Source organism: Doryrhamphus excisus, chromosome 6 (assembly GCF_030265055.1).
Source record: "Doryrhamphus excisus isolate RoL2022-K1 chromosome 6, RoL_Dexc_1.0, whole genome shotgun sequence".
Taxonomy (NCBI): domain Eukaryota; kingdom Metazoa; phylum Chordata; class Actinopteri; order Syngnathiformes; family Syngnathidae; genus Doryrhamphus; species Doryrhamphus excisus.
Genome location: NC_080471.1, coordinates 9,370,814 through 9,392,216, shown reverse-complemented (window position 1 = coordinate 9,392,216; position 21,403 = coordinate 9,370,814). Strand labels below are relative to the sequence as shown.

Here is a 21,403-nt window from a genome sequence, read left to right as displayed (position 1 = left end):
AAACTGCTTAAGATTTAGGGAGTGAGTGATAAAATATCCAATTCATGTTTTCTTGACCTTCCTGTTTATTTACACACACACACACACACACACACACGTGCATTACGCCGTTTTTGTGATGTTCGGAGTGTGCCTGAATGCATCTTGCGTTCTTGTACTGAGAATGTGAAAGAAATAAGGAAGTACAGACATATACGTGGGATGGAGATACATACAGTATATATCTAATTGTACTGTGATGTGTGTTCATATCAGAATGAAGTTCTAAAACAGTGTCAGGCTCTGTGTGACTGTGAGGATGCTCCATTGTGCTACACTGTGCTATGACGGCACACCCATTGGACCCGAGGCGTGCTTGCTTTGGTGCGCATTCGTTATTTACGCTAAAAAAATTAACATAATTAATGAAAGAAATTAGTCACCGTCGTTAACGCGTTATTTTTGACAGCACTGGTCATAGTATTATTGGGGCTGTCCAAGCATGTACCGCGTGTACTAGTAAGGCCATCCTGGTCAATATGACACTAAAATATTTCATGATGACGCTGTCACCAAGTCAACCTATGCTGTAAAAGCGAGTTTCAGCTGATTTTGTCATTGAGGTAGCTGGATGTCATGGCGTCCTGCAGCAGGGTTTTGGTGACATCGTGGAGGTTGCGCTGGTACGCCAGCCGGTAACGTACGTATACGTCATCACAGTATGCCAGCAAGCGTCGCACATTTACCGTGACACCGCTAGGGGCGCCCTCCAGCCTGAAACGCACATGAGTCACGTCAGAAAGATGGTGGCGAGGAGGGTAGTCCCACAGTGGAAACTCACTTATTGAAAACGTCTTGGAAGAAGCTGGAAGTCAGGGGGCGATGGCGTTTGAGTTCCTCCAAGTAGGCAAAGTCTCCGTTGAGAAGCACTTTGTTGTATACTAGCTCCACCCAATCCGGGCTGTAGTTGTACGCCTCCGACACCACCAGCACCTGAAGTAATCTTCACCATTATTATATTTATCGGCATCAACATCGTCAGCTGTTCTGCAGAAACCCACGTGATAGCATCGGGGCAGCGTCATGAGGGCATGGTGCATGTCAGCTGGACGCAGATTGACCACACGGAGGTCGGAGCCTTGATTAAGGAAGTGGAGCTGGAGAGTGACCAGCTTGGCCGTGCGCACGCAGCGACTCGCCTGGTGCACGCACGCATCCTGATTGTAGATACACACACACTTGCACAGTCAGGAAGCGCACAAGGATGATGATGATAATGATGGATGGTTACCTTGGAGAAGCTCTCTGCAGCGTCCTTCAAGAGAGCCAAGACTTTGAGCAGAGAGCTTTTCAGCTCAGGAGACACCACTGGTGACAACAATAACAACTTTGTCGGGAAAAATGCCACCTATAAGACACGACAAGACAGGAAGCGTTCCTCACCCCATGGCTGAGACTCGATGATCTTCAGCTGCGTCCGGGCTGCCATCTCATGGTTCTCACCGATCTCCCTCCTCATGCTGAAACACAGCGCCACCATGTTGTGCTTCTCGCTGTCTGCAGGCAGGCAGCGTTTGATGTAGTCCAGCAGTGCCGTCTTCAGGCTGGAGCTCTGCAGGGAGGCGGGAAGGCCAAAATGGCAAATGTGAGTTCATGTGTGTGTGTTTATAAGAGAGAGAGAGAGGAAGAAACTCTCACCTGTCCTCTGTCTGTGTCTATCTTCTTCCTCAGCAGCATCTCAAAGCGATGGTTCTGATGCAGCAGGTCAAACACGTACGTCATCTCGTTGTATCTGCCCATTCCGGTCAGCAGGCGCACCTGCACACACCAATGTCTACTTCACTGTCTACACAACAGTGGGAAAGTCTAATGTCTGTGTTTGTCTGCATTGGGAGTATCCATCAAGCATGCTTAGTACAATGTCAGTAGTCCATTTAAGCTTCTGCGCTTAGTTCAGTGTCTACAACAGGGGTCTCAAACATGCGGCCGGACACTAGTTTGAGGCCCCCGCCTTGATATGAAAGTTTAATGTTAGTGCGGCCCGCGCAAGTTTGATATGGATGCTGTATGGTATCATGTACCCAGAAAAAAATATTACGTTTGATTAATGTTCATGTTAAAGGTTAAATAACTGTTAATAGTTATCCCCCCATCCGTGTGGAAGTGGTAAGTTTTTGTTTTTTTAAGTTTAAAGGAAATAACTTAGAAGCTACCGTTTAGGTCGCTAGCTCTCTAGTTTGCGAGTTAGCATGTGTCTCAAGACCCTGCAGTTGCGCAATATGCTGTAAATAAAAAGAGTATAAATGTGACTATAGTCGTGTTTTGTCATGTCTACAGGGCCCTAATAATGCTTTGTTCATTTTAATGTGAAAAAAATAATTTGTCTACCCACCAACTATATGTGGTTTCTTAATTTTTTATTATTTGCTTTTAATTATTAATTAATATTTTTTTTATATTTTATTATTATTATATTTATTTATTACTGATTGATTTTCTTTATTCTTGATCTTATTTTGTGTAGAAAAATAAAAATGAAGATATGAGAACAGTGGAATGTTTTATCAGAGCTTTTCTCGTAGAAAATCGGAACAGAAGCAAAGTTTATTAATGTTTCTGTTTTTAATAAATGCGTTTTTTTTTTTTTTGGAAAACCTGATGCGGCCCAGCCTTGCCCAGACCCTAGCTCCAGTGGCCCCCAGGTAAATTGAGTTTGAGACCCCTGGTCTACAACAAAAGTTGGATAATAAAGCTTCTGCGCTTAGTTCAGTGTCTACAACAAAAGTGTTTAGTTGGTAGATATTTTGAAAAAGGTCATGAATGCTTACCAGCAGGCCGTAGTGCTCACTGGGCGCCAAGTAGGCGTGGCTTACGTGCCGGGCAGCTTGAAGCACTCTGACGATTCCCTCCATGTTGCAGGTCAGACTGAAGCAGTCGTGGGCCACAATCAGCAATTCCACAACTACGCACAACAAAAACAAGTGAGCATCAGCCTGTGTATGTGTGTGTGTGTGTGCGCATGTGCCTTACTGCAGCTCAAGTCCCTCAGTGGGACACTTTTGAGTTTTTCCAGAACTTTCATTCCCACCAGATTTGGGTCTTCACACAATGTGATCAGCTGGATCAAAGGTTCCCGCCCCTCTGATGGTCTGAACGCTTGCCTCTCTGCAGCAAAAAAAACCACACACACATGTGCAAATGTGCATTAGAGTGGACCCCTGTGACATGTGCGTATCAATCGGCATCCTCTACCACCAGGTTGCAGCTCCTGGGTGGCTGCCAGCAGCGCGTGAACCAACGAGGACGCCACCAACTCGGCCACAACTTCAGCAGAGAAGCTCCGAGCTTTGATGAAGACCTGAGCATTCCGGAAGCGCTCCGGCTGCTCAGACAGCAGTAGCTTCTCCAAAACACAGCGTGGGTCCTCCCTTGTCATGTGACTGAAGGAACACTGCAGCTCCTGTCAACACACACAGCTTAAAAATCACCTTTTATACAAAATAGAGCTCCTTCTTCATGGACATGATACTGTACTATCAGCTGAACTAAGGCCGCACGGTGTTGAGTGTTTAGCACACACTGTCAGGAGATCGTGGGAAAAAGGGTTTGAATCTCCGCTTGGGCATCACTGTGTGGAGTTTTTGCATTTTCTGCGTGTGTGTGGTTTTTTCCCCACATTCCAGAAAGCATGCATGTTAGGTTAATTTGTTGACTCTAAATTGTCCATAGGTATGAATGGTTGGTTGTCTTCTATGTCATTGGCTGGCAACCAGTCCAGGGTGTACCCAGCCAGTTGGTCAGCTGGGATAGCCTCCAGCATACCCCCGCAACTCTGGGAGGAGGATAAGCGGCATATAAAATGTATGGAAAAACTGAACTATTAATATTAAATTCAAGCATCAATGCTAGATTCTGGACAATATACTAGAATAGAACCTCTAACAATTATTTACAATGAGTGAAAGATAATAAAGTATGATATGACAACTTTAAATTGCACTGACAGCCCATGGCTGCGATGTTCCTAATCACCACACATCCAAAGCAGGAAGCTTTGGGGCTGTTGAGTGATTGACAGGTCACAACTAAGACTATGAGATTAGATGTGCCCGTGAGTGGACAAGTAGCTCAGCAGAAGGCATCCTCATCTTCGACAAGATGGCACGGTCTCAAAGTTCTGTAATATCATAAGTTATGTTGCTGGTGTAAGTGATCCATAGTGGAAGAGTTGCAACCTTGGACAGCTGGTAGAGGCTGAGGACTTGTTTGCAGTAGTTGTTGCCATGGCTACACTGATCCACAAGCTTCTGGAGCTGCGCTGCCAGCTTGTCTTCAGGAAGAGGAAGCATCACAAAGGATGACAAGCTGCTCAGCGACGGTGCTATGGCAGAAACAGGAGAGCTGTTAGGAGAGCTAACACCGTTTCACACCTCAATTGTCATATGTGACTAGCTGTGTTTCTTACAGGTGTGTAGGAGCCTCATTGGCGGACCCTCAGGCACGTCTTGAGTTTCGGAGCTGAGTTCTCCGGACGCCAAGCCTCTGCAGCGTAGAACCAGCCAGACATCTGGATGATACAGGGAGAAGTATCGGCACACGCGGCTTGCTTCATGGATGCTTCCTTTGTCTAATAAGCCATCAACCAGCACAGCCAGAGTGTTCTTCTCTGCTGGATTCAGAACTGGATCCACATCCAGATGCTCCTCAGCTGGGCCAGGAAGCCCTTCCAGACTAAGGAGCGTGTCAGTGTTGAGCTCTGATATGTTGGAGAAGGAAAACTCCTTCATGAGGACTTCATACGTGTTCATGTCAGACGTGACAGCAGGCGACGGCAGGTTAAAAACGCTCTCCCTCTCCATGGCAGCTACCAGGGCATGCTGCCGGACCAAACTGATCCACAGTTTCTTCTCTAGGATCTCCAGCTGGTCCGCCGGAGGTGGGTTGCACTGGGAGAGCCAATGAGCGGCCATCCCGAGTAGCAGGCAGCGCTCTCGGGCTGCCAACAACTCGGACTGAGCCTCCGGTACCGCAGAAGGGTCCGACTTCAAAGATTCCGCCTGTGACAGGAGGAACTGGGAAGCCGATTCAGGATTAGCGCTCTCAGCCTGCAGCTGCTGGTGACACCTTTTCCAAAAGGTCACACGGGTCTCCAGTCTGGACCACTGACGTTTGGACCGCTGACACTGGACTTCCTGGAGCAGCTTCATTTAGAGCAATGATATAAAGAGCATGAAAACGGTGCACAAAATTAGTACAAGTACATTCGAGTGCACATTATCTAAATTTCAGACCTGACACAGCAGGAGACGGTGGACGGGAAGGTCAGCCAGCATCGCCACCTGTCGGGCTTGTGAATAGAACCCCCGCGACTGTAGATCATCCACTGTGGCTTGGAACTCCAACTGCTGAACAGAGGAGGAATTGCACTGGAGCAACCTGGGAGAGACGCTGACATCTGACCCCTGCAGGAGCTGACTCAGTTGACTCAGCTTTCTGAAATCCGGACCTACGCACACATACACACACAATACTATGATGATGGCAGTTGCAGACAGGAAGTTGCCAGGAGGTCCCCTCACCGTCAGTTTTGAGGAGTTTGTCAACGTCGGCGAGGAGAAGCAGGAGGCGGTGGAGGTGGTATTGGGAGGAGCAGCGCTGCAACATGATGAGGAGCAAAGTGGACGCCTGACTTTCCAGCCATTGCAGAGGGAGTCCAGCTGGGGGTGCCTGGTTGCTACTCTTCAGCTGGAGAGGAGAAAATCATTAATGAAGATGGTGGTGGTTTGAGTGTGAGTGGTCTAGATCCTCACGGTGACGAGCGTCCTTTGGAAGTCAAGAAGCTTCACTTTGGCCTCAGAAAAGTTCTTGAAGTCGCAGCACAACTCAAACATGCTGAGCACCGCAAGCAGGGGACAGTCCTGAAACCAACCCCCCCCAAAAAAAAATCACACCTGCTGGATCAGTACTGGAGTGAAAGCTTCTAGAAAAAAAAAAGTCTTTACCCTCTGGAAGAGTTGGAAGCCTCGTAGAAGTGGCCTGACAAGGCCCCGCCCCAGCAGCGTCCTCCAGATGATTGATAGGTCGTGCAGGGTCCACTGAGGGTGCTGAGGCATGTCAGCCAGGTGCGAGGTGGCTTCTTCAGCAGTCACATTATCGATGGAGGAGAGAAGCCACACACACAGGCACTGGAGCAGCTCCACCTCCTGTCAATCAAATACTATTAGCATTGTGGGGAGTGTGCACGGCTCTGCTTTGGTAGTGGGTGGGACTAAGGTCACCTTTGTACAAGAGGCCAGCACAGCTAAGGTCGGACAGTGTTGCCCCAGCGCCTCGTGCAGCAGGTACCTGGTAGGCTCTGGTCTCTCCTGGCTCCTCAGGAGCACCTGAAACAACTCACGGGGGGACTCCTGCCCCTCCGAGGAGCCCTGACTGAAAACATGCAGGTTTTGAAAGGCGAGCCTCAGGTGATCCTGGAGAGCAGGCCCAAACTGTGCTAGCAGTGACTGAACCTGGTGAGACAGGAAGTAGAAAAATATGGTGACTGGAGGGATGAGGAAACATGTGTATCATACAAATATGTGTGTTTCCTCTCCATTTGTATCGAACCGTTCGATACAGGGGTCACAGTTTAGTACATATATATACACATATTGAACAATACGTAACACAGTGACACACTTCTGGTTGCCACATTGGCACGGCCGCATATTACGGGGCTTTATACAGCATTTTAAAGTGAAATAAAAATGTATGGAAATATACAGTGTCCCATTTTACTTCATACTTCCATGCAGGATTTCCGGGGCTTTACAGTTCATACGACATTTACAAGTTCATGTCTTCATTCTAATAATTTGAAAATGTTCCAAGTCATGTATTTAGTTGTCATTTTATCTATTGCATGTTTTGAAAGTGCGGCATTTGGGGGGGGCAAACAATTGGCTTTGAGGCTCGCAGTGTTATCGCAGCGGCTAACGCCCCGGTTCCAACCCGCTGTACTTGCAAGTGTGGGCAAATTTTGGTGATGAGAAAATCAGCCTCAGCCTGGAATTGGGAGCATGCAGACACTTTGTAGCACTTTTAGTGTGGGAGGGCCTTTCGCATCAGGCAACTTATGACACGTGACGCGCGTGCCCTTTGCAACCACTTCTGACTCCGTGAGCACGCATGTGGTGGGTGCAAGTCAGTTTCGGCATTTCCTGAAATTCAGCTTTACAATGAGGGTGCAATGCTCGCGTGGACCGTGACGAGTGAGCGCGTGTGCGCCACCGTTGAAACGCTTGTTGTGCGCACTGATTTTGAAATGTTCTGTTCTGATGTTAATGTTCTGGTAAAACAAGCACGTTTGGCTTGAAATGAAAATAAATGTTACAAAAATAAGCAGATTAAAATTTAAAAAGGAAAGGTAATTTTTTTGTATCAAAAAAGTATTGAACCAAACCGTGAATTTTGTGTATCGTTGCACACCCAGGAAATCACCCTCGGTGTCAGCGACATGACTCACCTGCGATGGCGGGAAGTGATGCAGTTGGACAAACAACAGGAAGTGCATGTATTGTCCGTCACGTGCACAGTGGGCAGGGTAAGCAGAGCTGAGAGTCAGAGCGTGGAGATGACAGAACTGGACGGGCAATGCCCACTCCTGAGCCGCCTCCCACGATGACCTGCAGGAAACAAAACTTTATGACGGAGAAGAAGAGGAAAGGATGATCATGATAATGATAATAATAATCAAGCTCACCTGCTCACAGTCTTCTCGTCCAGACTGTCCATCACTGCAGCTTCCAAGTAGCCAAGCAGCTCTTCTGCTGCTCCTGGCTCTGCTTCCACCAACTTGATACCTTTAGACACTGACAGGCAAGCGTGTGTTTACCACCTGTATGTGCGTGTGTGCACATATTGTGTGTTTACCCAGTGTGTGTAGAGGCTGTGTGTAGCCACAGTGTGTGGTGTGTTGTGTCCAGTGTGTCAAGATGGCATTCATGACCTTGACATCCACTCTCAGCCGGAGGCTACTGACTCCCAGAAGCTCACAGAAACAGACGGCAGCTGCCACCACAGACGCCATGTTGAAACTCTGCACAGCCAGTCTGTGTACATTCTGCAGAACCTGCTGCAGACTAATACACACACACACACACACACAACATGACTACCTGGACTTGGCAGTAATTTGGCCACATAGCACAGCGCCAGACTCACAGTAGGCTGACATCGTCACAGCCAATCAGCTCCTGGAGCAGGAAGGTGGCGAAGGCGAAGGAGGGACGGCCATGTTGCACATAATACAAATAGTCCAAATTGTCCACCAGAGCAAAGCTGTCCACCAGCTGTGGGCTGGAGAAGTGAGGCAGCTCTGTGGTTTCTAAGGAGATACAGCAAACGTGAAGACCGCTCTTGGGTTCTACAGAAGCACGCGTGTGGATGCCCCCTACCGTTGGAGTTGAGGGAGTTTGCCGCCTGCCAACCGAAAAGTCTACAGGGGTCCAGTGGATGCAACGACTGGAAGAGACGCTGTGTAAAAGGACTGGACTGAATTTGTTTGTCTTTGAGTGAAGTGTCAACAGACCTGCAGCAGATGGTAGATGGAGATGTCAGAGAATGGACCGGGCCCTCTTGGTCCTGCAGGGAACAAGGCGGCTCTCAGTTTGGGATACGCTGTCAGTGCCATCTTCATCAGCTGAGGATCCACCGAGCACTCCGAGCTGGTCGACCTTTCGGCCTGAAGTACTACCTGACAACCAGCAAGTAGACCAGACTGATGAGTGAACAGGAAGCGTTTAGATTTTTTACATTTAGTCTTTTGCAATGGTTACTTGGTCAATGCCGCCAGGGGCGAACATAATGGTGGCGAGGGCAAGCAGACTGTGACCCTCCAGAAGAAGGCTGCTCAAGGATGGTGGACTGCCTGGTAACAGAACCTGAGCACTGGTTAGACTGGCCTGGAAAACCTTTGCCGGGTCTGGTGGAACACACAGGAAAAAGAACCGAATGAGACTGAGGATGACGGCACCATGTGCATGCATGGTCTACCTGTGAGATCTCTGCTGATCTCCTGGATCTTCACCAGCATGTCAAACCAAGGTTGAGTCTGCATGGAGCCACCACCAGCAAGGAGAGGACAGTTCCTGGGAGTCAATCTGTAGAGGATCAACACAACATTCCAGGAACAGCTACCTTAACATAAACACGCCACAGGAGCATTTTCGACGCGCACCTGTAGTGCTCCAGGTAGGCGTACAGGAGGTACTGTAGACCATGCTCCAGACACCAGCTAATGACTAGAGAGTGGAGGTCCAGACCATGTGGAGAGCGGTGCTGAGGGAGCGGTGGAGAACATGCCATCAGTCCTTCCCCCTGAGCTAGCCGCCATAGTAGCAGCTCTAAGTCGGCGAGCTCATCAGGGATGAACATTCCTCTCCTGCAGGAAGAACACAGGAAGACTTTAACATGTCAGTGGGTCGTCTACATGGTCGAGGTCAAAATGGCTGCCCTACCTGGCCAGTAGGTCCAGGATGTCCTCCCTCAGGAAGAAGCTGCATAACATGTTGTTGTTGACCACCTCTGGGCTTAACTGCGGCCACCCTGAGGTGCTAGAGTCATCACTACTCTTGATCCAGTCAACAACGCCATGCTGGTTGTGGAGAGTGGTCATGTGACGCCATAACATGCCGGCATCACACATGCGGAAATCTAGAAAACAGAGGAGGCATCCTGAATTTTTGCCGACAAATCCAAACATTCCAAAGTCTTCTTCTACCCGAGGGCTGGCGTCTGGACAGCAGGATGGCAGTTCTGCTGCTCTGGTTCCAGTTCTTCACCCAGTCTAGTCTCACATTCTTCCAAAGTTCTGCGTCCTCATTCTCAAACCTCTTCTCTGCCAAGACCTTATCTAGAACCTCTCCGCCTCCTGCCTCCCTGAGGAACACCTCCACCACCCTGGAAAGGAAGAGGATGTCATGATTGTGTTGCTGTTGGTTTCTATAACGAATAGAGATGAAGGCAGGATGGTCACCTGCTGGAAGAGTGGACGTGCGGGTGGCGGGAAGCAGGAAGAGCAAACAAATGCTCCACCTCCTTGATGAACGCAACGCTTTGACTCTCATCCTCAGAAAAGTAGGCCTGTCTGGAGAGCTCCTCCCCCTGAAGAGACGGCCAATCAGAGACTCAGAGACTCATCTAGGGGGACATAGAGGAAGTGATGACAGCAAATAGATGCCTGACCACAAACTCCCGCAGGTCCTTGTCATCTGTGTAGATGCAGATCTGATGAAGCTCCTTCTTCACGTTGAATCCCTGACAAACAAGAGAGCTGATGAGTTTCTTCAAAGCTGGACATGATGGAGGTAGAGCCAAATCATTTGGAAGTGAGTGTAACGACACTCACCATGTTGGTAAGGAGCACTTTGGCGGTCTGCAAGTCTCGCCGCTGCAGGCAGGAGAAGACCTGACGCAGGCCAACTGCCCTAATGGCCGATAGACGCCACTCTGGATCGCCTCGCCTCCTCAAAGCTGCTTGTGCTCTAGGAATGTCATTAGTCAGGACAGACAGGTGGACCAATTCCTGCCACACACACACACACACATATTCACTTTCTGGTGGTCCAGCTTATCATGCATGAACTTTGTAATGTGGACGAGGAGTCACCTCGATTGGCAGCAGCTCCCACTCGTCTTCCTCCTCAGCAGATGCATCGTTTTTGAGGGTGTCTCCCCCTACAGGCCAAGGGTATTTCTTCATGAAGGTTCTAAGTTTTGCGAGGTATTCATTCAGGACATCCACGCAGCTCTGCACATCTTCATCCTCATCTGCACACACCAATGCACAGTTGAATGCTAACATCGCATTGAATACACTCAAGGATCTAATTATGTCTTACAGTGCATGTGAGTGAGGACATAGCGTATCTGCGCGTTGACAAAGTTGAGTGTGATGTGGAGCAGCTGCTCTGAGAACTGGCGGCTCTGAGCATCACTGTTTGATTCCTTGATGGTGGTACACAGCAGGTCCAAAGCGGGACACAGTGTCTGGACACCTTTGTGGAGGAAAACACAGCAACAACGTTTGGTGTAGTGAAACGCACGTAATTATAATGATCGCATGTCGTACGTTCTTTCAGGCTGGAGGAGCTCAATGTCAGGAGGTTTTCTTTGCTCTTCAGGTAGAAATCCACCGTGTCCAGCTGACGGTTCTTCACTCCCGCCTGCAACGCAACAACACAACACGGATCACGATGTGAGCTTGCCACGGATTCAATCAACCAGAGCTCCGCCTCCTACCTTCAGTGAGTGGATGGGGATGGAGCAGCGCCCCCAGCTATTCAGGTGACAAACTGCGTCTACAGTGGCCGCACTGCCGAACAACATCAGCCTGGTGAGCAAGTCCTGCTGGGAAACTGAGAACAAGACCTGGAACATTCCCGCTTCTGCAGAGGAAGACGATAAAGAGAAACTCAGAAATCCAAGCTGGACAGAACTCTGATATTTTCTCAAAGACTTACTCTTGAGGAGCAGAGTATGATGTCTCTCTCCACAGACTTCCACTGGTACCGCTTGGCCGTCTGTCTCGTGGTACCTTGCATTCCTGGACTGCAAGTCCCACAAGACGCCAACAGTGCGCATGTTGCCGGGGGAGAGAAAGGTTAACATGGCAGAGAACTCCGAGACAGAGAGCAGGGATGGGACGGAAGATTCTGGGATGGCAAAAGTCACAGCTGTCCCGCCGGGGGGGACTCTACAATGGGCAGAGGGCAGAGGCTGGTGGGACTCCCGGCTGGAGAGTGAGGAGGACCAGGTCGTGGCTGCTGAGCAGGCAGAGGAGAAGGAGGAGGAGGAAGGAGGCTGCTGGACTGTGTTGTACATGGTGGTCAGACGAGACCCCCAGGAGCTGTACAGGAAGTAACATGGGACCATTTAAACTCTCCACAGCCTGGTATTTGCAGTTTACACAAAAAACACAGACCACCAAAATCAGACATATAATCAATATGTTCACCATTTTGTCAGTGATCAGTTGTATTCTGAGTATGAGAAGAAAGTAAACAGGCAATGAAACATGACTTCCACTTCCTATTGGTGCCAATCTAATTATTAGTCTAGCAACCAATCAAAGCATTTGCATCAGTTTGGCTGCAGATAAAGATGGAGAAAGGTGAGCCAACACTGCCATCACTCACCAACTGATGTGACATATGTCTTTCTTACACATTCTTGACACTGCAATGCTATAGTTTGCTTTCTTGTGGTGGGCAGAAATATTTTGGGGGAAATGTGAAATTCTATTTATTGTCTACAGAGTAAATTGCAACTTTCAGTTTTTGTGGTGATATCTAAATAAATGTAAAACTCCTAAATCCTACCCTAGACTCCTAATGGTTGATGTGCATGACTTTACCGGTCAGTGTTGAAGCTCCATCCCAGCGTGGAAAGGTTGCAGCTGGAGCTGGCCAAGCTGTCCTCGTCATTGGGTTGCTGGGGTCGGAGCAGAGGGTGAGTAGTTGTCGCCTCACACAGCAGGTGGCCTGGGTTCCTCCTGGAGGAAGAAGAAAATTATTGTGATGAGGATGAAAGGTTCATTATTGTGAACATCCGGATGGGTGAGGCTCAAGCACTTGAAATAGTCATTGAGGTCAATGGCGACGGCAAGGTGAGTGTGAGTGATGGCCACGGCTGTGCTCAGGTCAGCCGACACCTCCAGGAGGCAAAAGGGAGGGAAGACAAGCTCCTCCTCCATCAAGGCTGGGCTCAGGGAGGCGGGAAGGTCGATGGTGGCCAGAAGGACGCCATTTCTGATATTATACACAGCTGGCGTCAGAGTTAAAGAAGCTATCATTAAAATGTGTTAATTCTTGTGCACTGTGTCAGCGTGTTAAGGATACAGACAAGTCCACTCTCGCTCAGGGCGAATGCTGTGTTGTCACATACGCAGCAATGGGCCACAGTTGCGCCCTCCGTTGGAGTGAGTCGGCAGCAGGTCAGAGTCTGCGGCAATTTCTGTGTGGGCGACCACGTGATCTCCAGTAGCCAGGTGGCATTCATAAGCAGGCAACAGCGGCCCGATATGCACGAGACCACACGCGCTACCTTCAGGCTGCACAAACCTGCACGTAGAGACACAATCTGTCACCCCAGTGCACTGGACCAGCCTGATGTAGTCCTTCCAAGTACTCACACTGGTCCAACTCTGATACAGCCTGTTGGAGGTGCTGTGCAGGACATTCATGGACGCTGTGCATGGAAAGGAATGGTATTCTCTCTGTGTCCACCTCCAGCATGGCCAGTGTGCAACAAGAGCCGACAGCCAGCAGACGCAGGGATCCACCCACTCCATGGTGGCCATTCGCCTCCTCCCAGGAGAAGCTATAGGAGAAACAACATAGTAGACGATAGAAATTATTGTACATTATTTGTAACTTGTAAACAAGCAGCTCAAATACATTGTATTGATTCCCTCTGTGAACTATTAAGTATGTGCCCAGCCCAAATGTAAAATAGTTTAGGCCAGAATATCCATTAACGTAAAAGTAAAGCAATAAAATGTTCTTATAAGTGAAAATGTAGCAGAGGTGTCTTCAATTTGAATTCTGAATAAGGCAAAAGAGAATTCCAACTCACTCCTGGTAGCAGCCGTCTATCGTGACCGGAGCAACCTCCCTGTTGGCCGGGTCCCACACCACCAGCGTACCACTAAGCTCCAGGCTCCCGAGCAAAGCTTCACCTGGCGCCAGTTGAGCTTTGAGTACGTCCGCCACCTCCCGGCAGTGCTGGTTCTCCGGGATGAGCGCCACCTCGATAGAGGAACAGTCCTCCATCTTATTATGAGAAAAGGGCTACTTCCTCCACGGCACACAAATGTTTCTGAAAGGGTCCGAGTTGTCAAATATGGCTCTTGAAAACTCCGACATTTTTACGTCGGTTTTGTACACAGACAGTCACGTGAGTGTCACGTGACAGCTGACTGTCTTCGACCAATGAGAAGGACCAATGAGAAGGAAAGCCTACTTAATCAAACATCGTCACTTTGAGTTGATATTTCGTTTGGTTTCTAATAATTCTGTGAATGCCTGACAGTCTTGGTAGAAAATAAACCACATCACATCACACAATTATCGCCTATAGTATTATTGGCTTGAATGACAATGTTTCATTGTGATTTCCACACGATCGCTCTGGTATTGATTGCTTTTGCCTGAAACAAAATGTCAACCAATGTGATTGATAAGTTGAGCTGATCTCAGAACGGTGGATGTGTTTCTTCCGCTGACATACTATTCCTTTTCATAGAAGTGCATTTTCTTGCTTCTTATCATGAGAGTTGCACACGGTGCCCGGCCAACCCAAGTCATCGGGACAAATTTCATATTTTCACCCCAGTAATGATCCGAGGAACACGAAGATGGAAGAGAAAGCTTTAGAAGTGTATGGTGAGTGACTGTGAAATGCAAACAACCTCCGTTGACAAACTTCTAGTTTTAAGAAGTCAAGTAGTGGCGGTTGGAGGCGCGATGACAGATTGAATCAACATAAAGTCGTTGTAGAGTTGTTTGCCACCAGGAAGAGGAAGGACGTATTTTGACTGATCTTAGCGAAATGGACGAATTAATTAACTAGTAATTGCACTCTGTTGTGGTGCATCAACGTTGTGTTCGTTAAATATTTGAACAGTGAAAACAAATAACTGCATCAACGACGTGATCTTCTATATGTCTGTTGGCAGATGTGATCCGATCCATCCGAGACCCAGAGAAGCCCAACACCCTGGAGGAGCTGGAGGTAGTGACAGAGCAATGCGTGGAGGTCCAAGAGCTCGGCGAGGACGAGTATCTCATTATTATCAAGTTCTCCCCAACCGTCCCTCACTGCTCCCTAGCTACTCTCATCGGTCAGTCGCTTGCCCTTCAAACACAAAGTCCACTTCCTGTTTGTGGGACGTTGTCCTGAGCCTGTGTTGTTTTTTGTTGTTGTTGTGTGCAGGTTTGTGTTTACAAGTGAAGCTGCAGAGATGCTTGCCCTTCAAACACAAAGTGAGTACTGTATACAAATCGCATATTAGCATATCTAATGTTGCCGAGACTTAAATGTGTTTCTTCTCAGCTGGAAATCTACATTAGTGAAGGAACCCACACCACAGAGGAGGACAGTAAGTGTTTTGCCACAATAAAAGATGTATTAACTGTATAGGTATGTTTTAAGTCATGTTGTAACAATCTTAACACAAGTATAAAAAGAAGTGAATGAATGTTAGCAGTAGTATATGTTAACTGTAGTCTTGCATGTAAAGGTGGTTATGGTCACATGGTGCTCATGGTGGTCATGGTGTTTTTCTGCAGTCAACAAGCAGATCAACGACAAAGAACGAGTGGCAGCCGCCATGGAGAACCCCAACCTGAGGGACATCGTAGAGCAGTGTGTCATCGAGCCTGACGACTGATGATGTTATTGTGTCACCACCAGGTGTGTGTGTGTGTGTATGTATGTGTGAAGTACGCACGCTGGACTGCAGGCAGCAGCCACTTTGACCTTCCTGTCATTCCTTGTTGGTGCATGATGGCATCTGTTGCCAGGAAACAGGAAGTGAGGCCTGTTACCATGGAAGCAGAGTGATGGTTTTCGCATAAGATGATGGAAGGAATTCCACTTGATTGTTTAGTATACAACTGTTTGAAATTTACAGTACACATACAATTTCCTGTTGTGTTTTGTAAAGAATAAGACGTTTTATTAAAGCATATAAAACAACAAATTGCGTTACCTGTAATGACTTCACCTTGGTTGACGTCACTTGTGTGTAATGATGGTGCTTTACCTACTTGGGGCGCTGTTGGTCTGCCTGGACATCCTACAAAATACTGCATGCTTTTTTATGAATAAATCCATGTCCAGGGTGACCAATGACAGTAGGGAATGTTGTCATCAATTACCAAGAAAGACCTCCTCTCATGTCTCATGTCTTTTAGCACCTTTAGAGATTCTTGTTTGCCGCAATGCTGAAAAGTTGAAGACATGTCTGGTGCTCTTCCGTCTCCACAGATGAGGTCTGAGCGCCAAAGATTAAAAAGATGCTAGCATGCTAAGCTTACCGGCTGTTCACAAGGGGAGTCATCCATTGTGTATGCGACCCGGCTTGTGACCCGGTGTTCAAGTACTGTTACCATCTGGAGGCTGATGTGTTGCTAAATCTGCTTGAATTTCTTCCACTTCTTCACCTCTTACAAACAAAACGAAAATGATAGGTCCTACACCGAGTAATGTCGGCCATGCTTCAGATGAGTCTTCATTTACGTTAACCAAGCAAGTCTGTTTTCATCATCGCATCGGTCTTGGTTAGCTCCAAGATGGCTTAGACTCATGTCAGTCAGTGCAGCAGCCTCATTACTATGGCAATATATCATCCATTTGTCATGATTGAACAGGGAGGTCTAATCAAAGTGTATGCTTTAAGAGGTCAATGATTGAGGTCAACATTTGTTATCAATATTCAAATGAACCCATTTAACACTTAATACAGTAGATAAAAACGAAAAGGCGTTTATATTGACCCTCAACAGGTGACCTCACACTAACATTTTTTCCTGCATGTTATAATCATGCAAAAATTGGACATGTAGTCACTTTTTGTTTCAGATTCTAATGAGCTGTGCTTCCTGCTGACAGAGCACAAACATGAAGAGCGCTAACGAGCCAGCGATTCAGGGGCGTCAATCAAGTCGGCATTGAAACGGCGACACAACTACAAACACAGTCATCAGTGTGCAAGGTGCATCTCCATCGAGAGAAACTCGTCGCATGAAGACTGCGACCTTTGGGTAGCTGACAAGCAAATGTCGGAAGTGTCAGATAAAAGAGTAAACAAATGCATACAATAATGAGCACATGCAGACGGACGCGACCATGTGATCTGTAGCACCTTCTACATGTACAGTATCTCGCAAAAGTGAGCACAGGCATCACATTTCAGAAAGCATTTTATTAAATCTTTTAAGGGACAATACTATAAAAAGTCATAGCTTGTATGGGCCTGCCGTGGTGTAGTGATTACCGTTCTGGACTTTTGGTTCGAATCTCCACTAGTAAGCATAATCGGTATTTGTCAGGAAGGGCATCCGGAATATAAAGCCAAAAAAGATCCGCTGTGGCGACTCTGTAATCAGAAAAAAGCTGAAAGACAAACAAACAGTATATAGCAGTATAGATTTACTATCCACTGAAAATGAGTCAACACCCAGCAGTTATTGTCTATACAAGCAAGTCCTAAACAAGTAAGTCCACCATCAGCACCATCAGTGCATCGACACAAATAACATCATGGATGTAATTTGCTTGCTAACACCTGTGGAATTAAATTCCACCAAGGCAACTGGAAACTGTGTGTGCAGGTGTGCACGTGTGTGCATGTGATGGTAGTCCAGCTGCGAGCAAACAGAACACGTGAGCCCTTCAAATCATTTTTCCATTCTCTATCATGGGAATTGATGATTCAATTATCCCTCTCTTGCTCTCTCTCCAAGCTGCTCTTCTTCTAACACAGAACACAAAAGCACTCCAGGAATCCTTTTTTCCAGCAGCTCCGTGTTTATTTCGATCAACAGAAGCTGTGAGTGCTTGTGGGTGGGGCCACCTTGTGATTGACATGTTCACATGCACATGATGAATCTACTGTACATCATACAATTAGAAATTACACTAATTGGTGCAAAAGACAACAATTATGAAGAGAATTATGTGTATGTCACCAAGCTCCTCATTGGTGGGAGGTCAGAGGTCAGAGGTGGGCAGGACTTTCTCCACCAATAAGTTTTTATCTCAAATTTAAAAGAGAACAAAGAACATAATTAATTTCCTGCATGAGGAGAAGAGAAACACAATCATGTAATGTCCCAGTTTCCCCACTACCACTACCTGCACGGCTCTCTCCCCCCCTTCATTTATCACACGTTTGTTTTGGCCGTCGCCACCGCCGCTTAATGAGCAAACACCGATAAGGACGCGGCTAACACCTGCCTGCGGAAAAATTGGACTTGTGTGAGTGTGCATGTGTACGATAAGCCGACTTCCTCTTCAACATCCTATAAACAGAGAGATTTAATAATACTAAAGGGGGGAAATTCCCCTCCTATCATTTATTGTGACTGACAGGTCATTTTTGACAGTCACATAATGGGAACCTTGGTCCGATAAGTGTGACAGCAAAGGCACGAAGTGGGTCAAGACCATAAGGGCACTGGCATTAGCATGAGGTGAGATGTCTTCTTCAGGAGGACACGTGATCTTGTGCCAGGTTTCCAAGGTGCAGCCTGGCGGCCATTTTCGGACTACAGCTCATTTTTTATTGGCCCTTTGGCATAGTCTGAACATGAAATGAATGCATTGTTAAGGAGTTATATTATTCAATATTACAGTAATTAGCTTTCTCATCTGTCAAGGGAAAAATATTCACCCCATGGAAGACAACAGACAGGATAAGCACTTTAAGAATAATGGGATATACATTACAATTCAGAAACACCCTGTTAGATGGAAGTGTCTTAGTTATTCTACGTCAGGGGTCTCAAACTCAATTTACCTGGGGGCCACTGGAGCTCGGGTCTGGGTGAGACTGGGCCGCATCAGGTTTTCCAAAAAAAAAAAAAATTCATTTATTAAAAACAAAAAAATGTAAAAAACTTCGCTTTGGTTCCAATTTTCTACAAGAAAAGCTCTGGGAAAACATTCCACTGTTCTCAAATATCTTACTTTTTATTTTTCTACACAAAATAAGATGAAAAATAAATAAACAAATCAAGAATAAATAAACTCAATCAATCAGTGATAAATAAATATAATAATAATAATAATAATAATAATAAAACGGCAAATAATAAAAACTTAAGAAACCACATATAGTTGGTGGGTAGACAAATTATTTTTTTCAGATTAAAATGAACAAAGCATTATTAGAGCCCTGTAGACATGACAAAACACGACTATAGTCACATTTATACTCTTTTTATTTACAACATATTGCGCAACTGCGGGTCTTGAGACACATGCTAACTCGCAAACTAGAGAGCTAGCGACCTAAACGGTAGCCTTCAAGTTATTTCCTTTAAATTTAAATAGCCAAAAACTTACCACTTCCACACGGATAGGGAGGATAACTATTATTATTATTATTTAACCTTTAACATGAACATTAATCAAACGTAATAATTTTTTCTGGGTACATGATACCATACAGCATCCATATCAAACTTGCGCGGGCCGCACTAACATTAAACTTTCATATCAAGGCAGGGGCCTCAAACTAGTGTCCTGCGGGCCACATTTGGCCCACGGGCCGCATGTTTGAGACCCCTGGTGTAAACAAAGATGTCAGAAAAGTCAAACAGCAATGACACTGAAATGAAAGGCATCACGCCTCTGACAAGTTGTCGTCAGACACCAACAGAACCTCTTTGAGAACTCACCTGAGAACCCACAGAGATGGTGAGTGAGTCAGTCACATGACCAGCCTGATGGCTTCAAATCAAACAGTCACACGCACTTGGCCATCAGACAAGATAGACGATGACATCAGTCATCATCGCGATCATGAGGACAGATGTTCTGGTCGGCTTCTTATCTCCGCCCATATATCTTTGTTTAATGAAGACGCTCAGCTAAGTGCTAATATTTAAACAAGAAGTATGAATGATGTCATCAACACTGACAGCAAACACAAACCAGTCATGTTAGTGAGTGAACCTTTCACGTAATTGGCGGCGATAACAAGGATGCAGCGATGTGGTTAGATTTAAAAGAAGCCGCTCCATGGTCACATATATAACAACGTCCCCCGGGGGGTCATGGATCAATCTTTTGAATTTACATCAGGAGGGTCACAGTAGTAGACGGTAGCTGTGTTACCATGACAATCAACATCTTTAGCGTCAGCATTACAGAAATAGAGAGAATAGCTGATATTTACAATAGAGAGATTATAATAGTTGAATGTTTTTTTGAACATGAAAACAGATTACATTGGAATACATCATGTTACAATCCACAGTTCCACATGGCCAAAAAGGAGTAGGATCAGGAGTAGGAGTAGGACCATACACTTAAACATTTTTAGGATGACCATAGTTTGACACTGGAATTGAAGAACTTGATAGTCAACTGGATTATGTTCCATTTTGGAGTTTCCACTGTTGCTACACTTATGAATCTGTAAAGTGTGGTTGTTGACCCCATGCCCAACCCCCAACCTGGAGGACCAGGTTCTTTGTCTTTCATCTTCCCTCAGCCACATTCTGTCCAGATAAAATCAATCGCAGGGCACATATACAAACAAAACCTTTGACACTCACATTCACACCAATGGACAATTTAGAGTCTCCAATAAACCTTGCATGCATACTTTTTGAATGCAGGAAGAAGGCAGAATACCCGTGGAGAGAACGTGCGCATGCACAGAGAGTACATGCAAACTCCACACAGAGATGTTCCAACGGACATGAACCCACCATCTCCTGAATCTGAGGCCAACATGTTAACCACTATAGACAACCGTGCAGTCCATTATTAGGAACTCATATGACCTAAAAGTCACTAATTAACCTAGCATGTTTTTGGAATGTGGGAGGAAACCGGAGTACCCGGAGAAAACCCACGCATGCACGGGGAGAACATGCAAACTCCACACAGAGATGGCCGAGGGTGGAATCGAACTCAGGTCTCCTAGCTGTGAGGCCTGCATGTTAACCACTTGTCCCACCGTGGGGCGTAAAAAGTTAAATGATAAAATCTTAATGTTTGTCCAATAGCTTCATTAAAACAATAACACAATCATGATCATTTTCTTAGTCCATTAATCTGAAGCTCAATTAACGGAGTCATCAGTTAGGACATAGAGAGACCAAATTAATAATAGATAATAGGTCTGCTTTCATGCAGTAAAATAACAAATATTTATATTTGACAGGCCAAAGTCAGAGGATATTTACATATTTAAATAAAAAAAAAAACAATTAATCGGGGTGGCATGGCGGTCGAGTGGTTAGCGCGCAGACCTCACAGCTAGAAGACCTGGGTTCAATTCCACCCTCGGCCATCTCTGTGTGGAGTTTGCATGTTCTCCCCGTGCATGCGTGGGTTTTCTCCGGGTACTCCGGTTTCCTCCCACATTCCAAAAACATGCTAGGTTAATTGGCAACTCCAAATTGTCCATAGGTACGAATGTGAGTGTGAATGGTTGTTTGTCTATATGTGCCCTGTGATTGGCTGGCGACCAGTCCAGGGTGTACCCCGTCTCTCGCCCCAAGGCAGCTGGGATAGGCTCCAGCACCCCCGCGACCCTTGTGAGGAAAAAGCGGTAGAAAATGAATGAATGAATGAACAATTAATCGATTACCATTAATTGGGTAATGGATTAACCAACGATTAATTTTTGCAGCTGCCACAGTTA

At 46.5% G+C, this 21,403-nt stretch overlaps 2 protein-coding genes across 4 annotated transcripts; one reads left to right on the top strand and one right to left on the bottom strand.

The window, feature by feature from the left end:
* Positions 1 to 79: 79 nt before the first annotated feature.
* On the bottom strand, positions 80 to 13,958 carry spg11 (SPG11 vesicle trafficking associated, spatacsin). Of its 3 annotated transcripts, none has more exons than XM_058075651.1 (40): positions 13,594 to 13,958; positions 13,151 to 13,338; positions 12,858 to 13,079; positions 12,591 to 12,783; positions 12,374 to 12,511; positions 11,481 to 11,866; positions 11,260 to 11,405; positions 11,090 to 11,183; positions 10,860 to 11,015; positions 10,628 to 10,788; positions 10,367 to 10,543; positions 10,204 to 10,275; positions 9,995 to 10,122; positions 9,740 to 9,918; positions 9,477 to 9,672; positions 9,197 to 9,400; positions 9,013 to 9,119; positions 8,796 to 8,941; positions 8,549 to 8,713; positions 8,415 to 8,481; positions 8,182 to 8,344; positions 7,891 to 8,099; positions 7,721 to 7,829; positions 7,484 to 7,643; positions 6,258 to 6,488; positions 5,982 to 6,182; positions 5,790 to 5,897; positions 5,559 to 5,724; positions 5,271 to 5,485; positions 4,445 to 5,171; positions 4,215 to 4,360; positions 3,232 to 3,439; positions 3,010 to 3,144; positions 2,808 to 2,941; positions 1,678 to 1,797; positions 1,423 to 1,591; positions 1,271 to 1,347; positions 1,041 to 1,196; positions 821 to 972; positions 80 to 753 (listed from the first exon to the last, which is right to left on the bottom strand). In XM_058075651.1, the coding sequence occupies exons 1-40, from the start codon at positions 13,788 to 13,790 to the stop codon at positions 582 to 584; spliced, it is 7,080 nt and encodes a 2,359-aa protein (XP_057931634.1). In that variant the 5' UTR covers positions 13,791 to 13,958; the 3' UTR covers positions 80 to 581. The 3 variants fall into 3 exon arrangements, with proteins under 3 accessions (XP_057931634.1, XP_057931631.1, XP_057931633.1); XM_058075648.1 differs by having other exon boundaries at positions 4,445 to 5,180; positions 13,594 to 13,957; XM_058075650.1 differs by having other exon boundaries at positions 3,235 to 3,439; positions 4,445 to 5,180; positions 13,594 to 13,957.
* A 230-nt stretch (positions 13,959 to 14,188) lies between these two features.
* On the top strand, positions 14,189 to 15,712 carry ciao2a (cytosolic iron-sulfur assembly component 2A). Its single transcript, XM_058075655.1, has 5 exons — positions 14,189 to 14,402; positions 14,696 to 14,860; positions 14,953 to 15,002; positions 15,073 to 15,118; positions 15,309 to 15,712. Exons 1-5 carry the CDS (start codon positions 14,375 to 14,377, stop codon positions 15,407 to 15,409), a joined length of 390 nt encoding a protein of 129 aa, XP_057931638.1. The 5' UTR covers positions 14,189 to 14,374; the 3' UTR covers positions 15,410 to 15,712.
* Positions 15,713 to 21,403: the final 5,691 nt, after the last annotated feature.

Coding starts and splice junctions, on each gene's coding strand:
- spg11 (XM_058075648.1), bottom strand. CDS start 13,790: ATGGAGGACTGTTCCTCTATCGAGGTGGCGCTCATCCCGGAGAACCAG. Junction 11,867..12,373: donor TGGAGCTTCAACACTGACCG/GTAAAGTCATGC, acceptor CTTCCTGTACAG/CTCCTGGGGGTCTCGTCTGA. Junction 8,345..8,414: donor AAACTCCCTCAACTCCAACG/GTAGGGGGCATC, acceptor GTATCTCCTTAG/AAACCACAGAGCTGCCTCAC.
- ciao2a (XM_058075655.1), top strand. CDS start 14,375: ATGGAAGAGAAAGCTTTAGAAGTGTATG. Junction 15,003..15,072: donor GCTTGCCCTTCAAACACAAA/GTGAGTACTGTA, acceptor GTTTCTTCTCAG/CTGGAAATCTACATTAGTGA. Junction 15,119..15,308: donor CCACACCACAGAGGAGGACA/GTAAGTGTTTTG, acceptor GTTTTTCTGCAG/TCAACAAGCAGATCAACGAC.